At 36.3% G+C, this 11957-nt stretch overlaps 1 protein-coding gene across 2 annotated transcripts in view; it reads left to right on the plus strand.

The window, feature by feature from the left end:
* Nucleotides 1-11957, plus strand: part of ANO3 (anoctamin 3) — a 433470-nt gene that overhangs the window by 348642 nt on the left and 72871 nt on the right. For both annotated transcript variants that reach the window (XM_082476760.1, XM_082476761.1), the window contains exons 12-13: nucleotides 1786-1920; nucleotides 9613-9709. In XM_082476760.1, the coding sequence (XP_082332886.1) occupies nucleotides 1786-1920; nucleotides 9613-9709 (232 nt within the window). The remainder of the gene's footprint in view (nucleotides 1-1785; nucleotides 1921-9612; nucleotides 9710-11957) is intronic.

An 11957-nucleotide genomic window follows, 5' to 3' on the forward strand; every position in this document is an offset into this window, starting at 1 on the left:
AAGAAAGTGACTGTGGGTGAAGTGTGATGGGGTGACACCAATAGCAACCCCCTGTTCCTCCTTGCCCTGTCATGGTTTTAAAGAAATTTAAGGAACACCTAGAGATCCTAAAAGATTGTGACTTCCCACGTTCTAGGTTAAGGACATTTTCATTAGCCTTCTTTGCCTGGAACTAGCTTCTTCTCATGAAACAGATCTGAAATCTGCTGTAACTTTTAGGTAATTATACTCCTGTCAAATAACATTATTGCTCCTCTTAACCTTCAACAATGTATGATTTAAAATCTTGGTATAATGCACTCCACATAAGGGGGTCTGTCTGTGCAGTCCTCTATAGTCATCGTTATAAAAATGTTAGTAATTCGTGCCAAAACCCTACTCCACCCCACAGAAGAACACTTGTTCAAAGGAACAAGTGGCCATATTAGAATACCTGTTAATATTATAAGCTTCGTCTCAAAGTAGAACACTGCCAGTATATAAGAAATGAGTAGACTATTGATCTGTCTCCTAGGAGAAATAAATGAAAAAACAAAAAAATTAGATAAATAATGCTCAGTGGAGGACGGCTCCACATCTACACTTGGCAGAATACGCACAAATTTTAGTTGGCACAATACAGAGAATGGAGTAGAAAGAATGATTTTCAGAGAGAGAAGTCTTGTTAAGGAAAAACAATTAACAAGAGAATTTTCTTCCCAGCAAGAATTTTTGCCCAGAGAGGTATTCCCAAATGAACTGTAAAACACCAATCTTTAAAACTAGTGCTGGGACAAACACCAGTACAGATTTCAAGAAATTATTATTTCTTACCAGAGCTTTATAAACTGACAGTTACTATTGGCAGTAGATTTGGTGAAGAAAGAACAACTGAGTGGTCATTAGAACTGCCTTATTCATCTGCTACTTCCATATAAATTATGTTAATAAACTGAAGGGAAATAAAATGCATTCATTCCCTTCACTTCTTTCAATAAAACACTTCCTGTGGTGGGTGCCAATGAAACAGGACACAGGTCCACTTTCAAGCAGCTTGCATTCTAATGGGGAGGGAGAGGAATAGGGGAGTGACAGGTAATTGTCATAAAGTTTTACAAGTTTAAGACACTGAAACATGGGTGAAGGGAATGTGAGAGCAAGAGCAGGGGCGTCCAACCCAGGTTTGAAGTGAAATCAGGGCAGGCTTCCCGGGAGAAGTGATATAAAGTACAGGATAAGTACAAGCCAGACAGGAGAAGAAGGTGAAATGTAATATTCCAAAGTGAGGGAACAGCGTTAACCAAGGAAAGAATCATGTGCTCCAGGAACAGCAGAGTTGAACTTTGTTGAGGAAGATGTGTGACACAGTTGTGCAGATTGTGTCTGGCATAAGGGAGTCTGGCCAAGGGTGCAGATGGAGACAGAAATCAAGTCTGCTTTTAGCAGCTACCTAGAGGGAGATGTTTTTCTAATTTACGCCAAAGCAATATGGTTTAGCACAGCTTTGTGTATGGAAAACAAAAAGGGATTCTACTAGGAGGATGAAGAAAAGCAAGACCTGGCTTACAAAAAGAAAGAAATAAACACGTTTTATAAAATTGCTCCTGTAATGACAATGTTTAATGATAAACAATATCACCATTATTGGATTCATTAACAGGCAAGACTATTAAGATACCCCAGATGGAGCGCAGGAGGAACTGAGCCATTATAGTCAATTGTCCATCTGAGATTGACTAGGTGCGACATCAGTATTTGTAGTGTCACTTATGTTGCCTTAAGCTAAGGATTTGCTTTCTCATGCAGGCTATACTTTGGTGAGAAGATTGGGCTATACTTTGCTTGGCTGGGGTGGTATACTGGAATGCTGATTCCTGCAGCTATTGTTGGCTTGTGTGTTTTCTTCTATGGAATATTAACAATGAATGCAAGTCAAGTAAGGTAAGCTATTAACAGACTTATTAAAAAAATTTAGCCTTTCTCCTGATTGGATGAAAGCTTTATAGTAATGCTGACTATAAAAGCAAGTTATGGTACTAAATTTATTTGCTTGTTTTTGTTTTTGCAGGGGAGAAGCACTATAAAAATGTCATTTCTATATTTTTATACGCAAAGTCTCTTGGATAAGTTCTAAGACTTTTTCTCTTTATGCCAAATTTCTCTTTCTAGTATATCCCACATAATAATTCAGCAATGCAACAGACAGTTCTATATAATTTAAATTTGCATAGTATTTTGTAGTCTGGAATGCTCTCTCAATACATTAATTCAAATAATTATAATAGCTACAGTTCTTTAAACACTTAAGATATACAAAGACCGTTCAAATATAGTTTCATTTTATGCAACTTTCACTACCACCTTTGGAGATGAGTATTCCTTTTAGCAGATGAGGGAACCTTACATAGTTAAAGATGTCTAAACAAAATATTCATACCACATAAATCCTACCCTAAGTAGTCTCCTCTCATGAGAACATAAAATCACTTTCTACTTTCTTCTTACTCTCTATGAGAATAGATTTATGAAAGATTTTAGCATCAACTTAAGATATCAAAATGGTAGTAAAATAAGATTTGAGAAATATCAAACATTTATCAGAATGGTGATTTTTCTGTTAAAGTTTAAATGACTCAAGATTTGGATATAGGAACAATAGATTATTATTCAGCAGAGGTAAAAGTCACATTAAAGAATTAAATGAGTTAAAGAATTAATTGAAGAATCCTCTTAACAGCATGTTCTATTTACTATACCACAAGGATTTCATCAAGTTCAACCTTGTATGATGCAATTCAAAATATGAAAAAGTACTTTTTCCCTCCTTAAAAAAAAGCTCAGTACTTTTTTCCCTTTTGGTCCATCTTTTAACCATGGTCTTGCTACTGGGTAGTAATCATGACAGTTAATGGGACCATAAAATGCATTTCCTTGAATTTTCTTTATCTATATATATGTGCACATGTATTTGTATAACAATTTTGCCTAAAAGCAAAATATTTTCATTGTCCCAGGGTTGAATCCTATTCCATAACCAAATTCCTTGATTTGGTATCTCAGTATCCCCTTGTTCTTCATGAAGGCCAAATGGTAATTAGCATGAAAACAAAGAAACACTTACTGTTCAAAAGCATTTCACCTAGTGACAAGTTTATTTCAGAGTTTTGCAAACTCACTACCACTCTGGAAGGCAGCATCTTCCTGGACAAACATGTGCCCACTGGAAATATTCATCCCCCTTTGGGCATTTCTTTATATGATGTTGAATCAGTAACCTCTGAAGCTGAGAAGTGAGATGTAGTTTGGAGTTATAGTGTCTTGAAAATAAAAATACTATTTTTTTTTTTTTTTACTACTTCTCTATTCTCTATGAGTTTGGCTCTTTTTTTTTTTTTTTTTCTTTTTCAAGAGTTCACATATAAAGTGATACCATACAGTATTTTTCTTTTCTATCTGGCTTATCTCACTTAGTGTAATACCCTCAAAGCCCATGTTGTCACAAGTTGCAAGATTTCCTTCTTTCTCATGGCTGGATACTCTTCTATTTTGTGTGTGCGTGCGTGTGTGTATGTGTGTGTGTGTGTATCTCAAATCTTCTTTATCCATTCCTCTGCTGATGGACACAAGTTGTTTACTTATCTTGGCTATTGTGAGTAATGGTGCAAAAACATGGGAATGCATATACCTCTTCAAGATCCTGTTTTCATTTCCTTTGGATATATACCCCGAAGTGGAATTGCTGGATTATATGGTGGTTCTATTTTTAATTTTTTAAGGAACTTCCATATTGTTTTCCATAGTAGCTGCACCAATTTACATTTCCATCAACTATGCACAAGGGTTCACTTTTCTCCACATCCTCACCAACACGGGTTTTTTTGTTTTTTGTTGTTGTTGTTTTTGGCAGTTGGAAGTGTGGAGTCCTAACCACTGGACTGCCAGGGAATTTACTATTTCTTGTCTTTTGGATAATAGCCACCCTAACTGGTATGAGGTAATATATCATTGTGGTTTTGATTTACATTTCCCTGGTGATTAGTGTTGTTGATCACTTTTTTATGTACCTGTTGGTTTATGTATATTCTTTGAAAGAATGTCTATTCAGTTTCTCTGCCTGTTTTTTAATCAGATTTTTTTCTTTTGCTATTGAGTTGTATGAGTTCTTTATATATTTTAGATTTTAACCCTGTATCAGATATATGATTTGCAAATATTTTCTCCCATTTGGTAGATTCCCTTTTTTAAAATATTTATTTATTTATTATTTGGCTGTGTCGGGTCTTAGTTGCGGCACACAGGACCTTTTAGTTGTGGCATGCGAAGTCTTAGTTGCAGCACGTGGAATCTAGTTCCCTGACCAGGGATCGAACCTGGGCCCCCTGCGTTGGGAGCTCGGAGTCTTAGCCACTGGACCACCAGGGAAGTCCCCTGGTAGATTGCCTTTTAATTATGGCGATAGCTTCCTTTGCTGTGCAGAAGCTTTGTAGCTTGATATAGTCACTCTTGATTATTTTTGCTTTTGTTGCCTTTACTTTTGGTGTCAAATCCTAAAAATCATTGCCAAGATTGACTTCATAGTTTTACAGGTTCAGGTTTTAAATTTACATCTTTAATCTATTTTGGGTTAATTTTTGTGTATGGTGGAAGATACAGCTGTAGGTTCATTCTTTTACATGTGGCTATCCAGTTTTCCCACCACCATTTATTGAAGAGACTATCCTTTCCCCATTGAGTATACTTGGCTTTTTGTCGAAAATTGACCATATATACATGGGCTTATTTATGGTTTCTCTATTCTGTTCCATTGGTCTATGTATCTGTTTTTATGCCACTATGTAGTCTTTTGATTACTATAGCTTTATAATATTGTTTGAAGTCATGGGGTGTGATGCCTCCAGCTTTGTTCTTTCTCACGATTGCTTTGGCTATTTGGGATTTTTGTGGTTTCATAAAAATGTTAGGATAGGTTTTTCTATTTCTGTGAAAATACCATTGAAATTCTGATAGAGATTGCATTTAATCTGTAGATCTTTGGGGGTAGTATGGACATTTCAACAGTATGAAATTTTCTAATCCATGAGCACAGAATATCTTTCCATTTATTTGTGTCTTCTTCAATTTCTTTTGCAAACGTCTTATAGTTTTCAGTGTATAGACCTTTCACCTCCTTGGCTAAATTTAATCCTAAATATTTTATTCTTTTTGATGTAATTGTAAATGCGATTGCTTCCTTAATTTCTCTTTTTGATAGTATTTTGTTAGTATATAGAAACACAACTGATATTTGTATACTGATTTTTTTATCCTGCAACTTTACTGAATTTATGTATTAGTTATGGAGTTTTTTGATAGAGTCTTTAGGGTTTTATAAAAAAGTGGTCTTTTAAAATGAATTGACAAAAGCAGAAAATGATTTTTAGGCAGTTAGCTACTGTTCAAATTGGTTCCATGGAGAACATATTCACTAAGTTTTCCCATGTGGTGTAGACTTCCTCCTCCAGGCTTACAAAGCTGAAAATGAACAAAAGACAATGAAAGGAATAGATTTTTCTGTCCCTATTGATTTATGTGCCAATGAAGTAAATTAGGCTCCTTTTGTATGAGATAAGTATTCTTTAACCTTTAGCGCAAGGAGTGTTTTAAAAGGCTCTAGCAAACTCTTTTCTTCTGTGCTTTGTGGTATTATATTACTGCTACTTCTGTCACACTGTAATTAAGATCCTGTCAGACTTTCTATTCTAAACCAAGATAAGCATCACTGAATATCTTAACTTTCAAAATTTCATGGGACTGAATTTTTCCATTCAAGGTGTCAGACATGGTTAAGTCTTAGGTGTTATCATGGCGAGTGAGTGGAGGACATAGGGCTTTTATTTTGAGTTGCTTTGTTTTAGTTTTGTTTTAAGCTCTTTTTTTGTTTATTGCAAGGTAACAAAATGTTGAAAAGCTGAAGATTGGGTTGTATTATGTTTCTACCAGCTATGTTCAGGTGAATTAATGTCATATTTCTTACCTGCTCTGCAGTTAATTTTAGAATTACATGAAAATCATGTTATAGATTATTTATTGTGTGTATATGTGCGTGTATATATTTATATGCACATTGGTCTTATACAATCAAAGGTGGTCAGATTTGTGCCAGGTAGAGCATATATCATAGGAATATAAAAATGAACAAGCAGGTAGATATGGTCCCTGCTTCTCAGGCTTTGGGCTTCAGGTCTGGGACAAAGAGTAGAAACGACTCTCTGGCCCATTCTTGCCTCTTTGGCATGAGAACTCTGTATTTGGTCCTCAGTACTGACCAGCTTTTCAAAAGCTGTTACATCCTAAAGGGCCTCTCAAATCCTCTCCTGACAACATCCTTAGCAATAAGGGCTTCTTCCATTTATCAGGTGCCTATGATGTGCCAGGCACATTATCAATATTCATTACATAATATCCCAGTAGCATATTATCTCCAACTGGAGATGAAGAAATTGATCGTCAGAGAGGTAGGTGACTTAGGGGGAAATATCTAGTAAGTTTAAACCTATATCTGATTTTTTTAAATTGTGATAAGAACACTTAACATGAGATCTACCCTCTTCACAAATTTTTAAGTGCACTACAGTATTGTTAACTACAGGCACGATGTTGTACAGCACGTCTCTAGAACTTACTCATCTAACATAACTGACACTTTATACCCATTGAACAGCAACTCTCCATTTCCCTCTCCCTTACCCCCTAGCAACCACCATTCTACTCTGTTTCTATGAGTGTGTTTTTTTAAGATACCTAATATAAGTGGAATTACGCAGTATTTGTTCTTCTGTGACTGGCTTATTTCACTTAACATAATGTCCATCCATATTGTTGCATATGGCAGAATTTCCTTCTTTTCTTAAGGCTGCATAATATTCTATTGTATGTCAATTCCACAATTTTTTTATCCATCCATCTGTGGATGGACATTTGGGTTATTTCCATATTTTGGCTATTGTGAATAATGTTGCAGTGAACAAGGGAGTGTAGATATCTCTTTGAGATTCTGATTTCTGTTCCTTTAGATACATACCCAGAGGTGGGATTGCTGGATTAAATGGTAGTTATGTTTTTAATTTTTTGAGGAACCTCTGTATTGTTTTTCACAGTGGCGGTACCAATTTATAGTCCCACCAACGATATTCAAGTGTTCTAAATATTCCACATCCTTGCCAACACTTGCTACTTTTTTAAAATTTTGTTTGTTTTGTTTGATAATAACAATCATAACAGGTATGAGGTAATACCTTGTGATTTGATTTGCTTTTCCCTGACGATTATATCTGATTCTAAAATCCATGCTTTACTCATGCTTCCATACTGCCTTCCTCTAAACCTGCTTTCATATTACCACATTTCCCCAAAATGGACATCACCAAGAGTCTTATTCTGTGCTTTGTCAGGTTAACAGGATCACAGGAAGCATCAAGACCCTAGAGCAGGTCCAGGCGTCCATCCACAGATGGACAAATTGCTCCCTCCTCCCATATCTTAAATGGGTAATTATCATTCCTTCCAATCAGCCCTTGATGTGTATATCTAACAACAGACATAAGACAAAAGAAAGCCACACTTCAAGCAGTGGTTTATATCATGAGGTTCTGCAAAAGAAATTAAGAAACACTCAAGTTGGGCACTCTCCCTCCATCTAGTGGTTAAGTAAAGTCAAAGAACTTTTGTGATTTCATCTCAAATTCCATATTTTAGGCTAAAAAATACATTGCCAAAATTGTTTAATATTTTTTATGTTACCTATCAAGTTGAACTTTGGACAACTTATAGAAAATGAATTTGATGATTCTGGAAATAAACATAAGGCTCAGTCTAATGGCTGGGATTCTAGACTGAGTGCTCTGAAACATCTGTGCTTCTGTGTGATCATTTGGAAGGTGGGAAAGCTAATATAGTATTAACCAAACTTAATACCATCTTAGTATGAGATTTCAATGCAGGGAACATTATGTCATTCTTGAAACACAGTTAATTATGATAGCAAGCCCATTTTAATAAAAATTTTCTTCAGGAGGAACGTTAATTCTTATTTATACAAATTAGTAGTATTACCAAGAGGAGATATAATTGTCTCTTTCTTTTGAGTTTTTAAAATGTACGTTTTACCTGCTTCCTCCTACTTCACATAGACATTATGATTACTAGCAAGATGATGTGTGTGAAAGTGGGAGAATTATAGTATATATAAGACCTGTTACACCATCATCATTATTAATAAATTAGTTTTTGATAGGAAAGTTCCTCTTAATATGACATAAACTTATCTCTCCTTTAGATGAGTTATAGGTGATGGAGAACTGGACCTAGAAGCAGGAAAACCTAACCTCAGTTCCCTAAATTACCTCTTGTTAGCTGTATGACCTTGAGCGAATCGCTTAAATTAAACATCAGTTTCCTCTCAGTTTGGAGATAGTTACCATTGCAGGAGATTGCATTGAGGACTAAACTTAATGGACATGGACCCATCTTTGCTTATTGTGAAGTATTGTATTACTGTATAGCATTATTACTTACTAGTCATTTCCAGTTTGGCTTGAGATTATACACATCAGGCATTTGAAATACACATGCATTATTTTTTGCTTTGAGTGTATACATTTTGAAAACAGCAAATCTTGCTATCAACGCTGCCAATTAAACTTTTAATAACAGTTGCATTTCCAGGCATATTTTCAAAAGCCTTTATATTACTTTCAATATTTCCAAAGCATATTTACTTGGACAATTTACTTATGGTATACCTAGTGGGAAAGGGTCAGGTATGACAGATAAAGGCACAAAACATCTTAAAAACAGGTTGCTGTGAACTCTCAGGCTGTGAGGCTTTTGAGAAATTGTTATCGATGCCCTATTCATGTCACGGTGTCATCTATAATGTATGCTGAGATTTTTAAAAGATAGCATAAAACTTAAGAGACAAATATTATGAAGTTACATTCTAATAGAGAATATTATATATTTCAGTAAATAAAATCTATGCCATGTTATCGTGACAGTGTGTGTCAGGGCACTGCAAAAAGAAAATAAACTTCCTCAGATTTCCAATGAACATAATGCACTGATTGACTGCAGTGGGGGTTATGAAATTATGTGAATTATGGATGCTGTTCATTTTGGTGATTGTAAAGCAACGAGATCCAGGGGAAAGATCGTTAGACCTGAGAAATCAGCATAGTCAGATGTGACTCCAGCTCAGCCATGTCCAAGCCTGTGAGCTTGGTTAAAACATCTTTGGTTGTTCCTCACAAGATTACTGTGCATGCCATGAAATCAGGTATAAAAGTGTCCTTGTAACAAAGCCCCACAGGTGCCTCCCAAGTATAAAATATGGCCTATTATCATTACAATATCTTGGCAGAGATTTCTAAAACAAAGAAGCAAACAAAAAACTCTGTATCACAAAAATCCTAAGAATTTGAGTTGGAGCCACTCTCTTAAGTTCTTCCTCACCTGTCCCCACCTCCTCCCGCCCCAACTATTTCCATTTCTTCTTTTCCTCCCTGCCTTGCCGCTTCCCACAGGATTGGCCATAGGGGCTAAGTACCTCCTAAACATGGAGGTTCATGCTTTCTTTTTCTTCTTTGATTTCTCAAGCCAAGAAATTTGCAAGGCCACTGAAGTCTTCATGTGCCCTCTCTGTGACAAGAACTGCTCACTGCAGAGACTCAATGACAGCTGTATTTATGCCAAGGTGAGTGTGGACCCTCACGTTCCCCTCCCCGCCCTCTACTTTTTCTAGGAGGCAGGTAGTAAAACGTCCTCCAGCAAACCGCTTTTTACCAAAGTTAAACGTTCCCAAGTGTTTCAACAATAAATATCATTGACAACTGAATAAAACATCGCTCTGTGGCAATTACAGAGAGTATATTTTATTAGAATATCTTTGTCTTCCTTTGTTTTTATAAGTGATTATTGCCATCATAGACCTAAAACGTCCACCTGGAATGACATCTAGTTTCTTTTTTGGGGGAAGATGATTATTTCCATGGGTAGTGATAAAATTTTTATCTTCCATGAAGACTCCTGAAGTTAAAATACTTCTAATTTTACAGAGAAAATGAAATAACATACCAAAAGCTCTCAAATTGCTGCCTATTAGAATCACCTGAAGGGGGTTTTAAACTCCTGAAGCCCAAGTCACATCCCAGAGCAATTAAATTAGAATCTTTGGATTTCGAACCTAGGCATCAGCATAACTTAAAACCTCCCAGGTGATTTCAAGGTGCATACAAGTTTGAGAAATGTGCACTTGAATTTTACAATTACTATTATTCATTTGTAAAATGGTTTTATTAAAGTATAATTAACAGATAATAAAATGTACTTTTTTTTTTTTTTTAATAAGTTTATTTATTTATTTATTTATGCTGTGTTGGGTCTTCGTTTCTGCGTGAGGGCTCTCTCCAGCTGTGGCGAGCAGGGGCCACTCTTCATCGCGGTGCACGGGCCTCTCACTGTTGCGGCCTCTGTTGTTGCAAACAGGCTCCAGACGCGCAGGCTCAGCAGTTGTGGCTCACGGGCCCAGCTGCTCCATGGCATGTGGGATCTTCCCAGACCAGGGCTCGAACCCATGTCCCCTGCACTGGCAGGCAGACTCCCAACCACTGCACCACCAGGGAAGCCCAAAATGTACATATTTGAAGTATATAAATGAATACATTTTGATTATATATATGCTCCTGTGAAACCATCACCACGATCAAGATAATGAACTTATTCATCACCTCCAAAAGTTTCCTCACGACCTCTTGTAATCTCTGCCTCCCATCCCTCCCAAATTCCACCCCTGTGCTCAGGCAACAAACTGTTTCCTATCATCACAGATAAGTTTGTAAGTCTGTATTTTCCAGACTGTTAACGTAGATGGAATCATACAGTGTGTGATTTTTTTCTGATTTATTTCACCCAACATAATTATTTTGAGATTCATCCATGTCATAACATTTATCAGTCAATCATCTTTCTTTATTGCTGACTAGTATTGCATTATATGGCTATATCAAAATTTGTTTATCCATCATCTATTAATGATCTTTTGGGTTGTTTTAAGTTGTTACCATTTTAAATAAAGATGCTACAAATGTCTACAAATCTTCATTTAGGCAAGTAGTGTTATTTCTCTTGGGCAAATACCTAGAACAAAATGGCTGGATTATGAGATAGAAAGATGTTTAACCTTCTAAGAAACGTCCAAACTGTTTTCCGAAGTGTCTAGACCATTTTACATTTCCACCAGCAATGTATGAGAATTCCAGTTTTCTATATAGTCACTGATTCTCAGGATGGTCTGTCTTTTTAATTCTAGCTATTCTAATAGATGTTTAGAGAGATCTCATTGCGGTTTAGTTACTTGAAAAAAAAATTTGATTCTTTTGGGTCTTGCTTTTAGGATTTGTGAGCTGGGCTCACAACAGTGCTCTTTCTAGCACTCATTTTTCCCCACAATAAAAACAAGATCTTTCTGTGTACTCTACCCAGTGCACTGTGAATAATGAGGATTTCCCGTCTGGCTGGCGGGAACAGGCACTATTCCTGACTCTGTGAGCGCCTGAAACTGTTTCCTCTAATCCTTTCAGGTGGTTCTTTCCTCAGGTAGCTTCCTCACATTAACGCTCCCTGTCTGGGTTGCCCCTCTCTGCACCCTGGTGACCACACTTTCAGTGCAGTAACCTGAGGCAATCATAATGCTCACCTCACTTGTTTCCTGCCTCTTAGGGATCACTGCCCTTCATTGCCTCACATCCAATCTTGAAATCTGTTGCTTATATATTTGTGCATTCTTTGGTTGTTTCTGAATTATTTATTTTGAACTCATGACATGGGAAAAATCTGTTTTGTTTATAATTTAATTCTAAAATGTGCTCAGTGTTGAATTCTTTTAAATGTTCCAAAAAGATGTCTTGTTTGGGGAAGCATTTTCTCAACACTTTTTGCAAAAA

Source organism: Balaenoptera physalus (genome assembly GCF_965194825.1).
Source record: "Balaenoptera physalus genome assembly, chromosome: 10".
Lineage (NCBI taxonomy): Eukaryota > Metazoa > Chordata > Mammalia > Artiodactyla > Balaenopteridae > Balaenoptera > Balaenoptera physalus.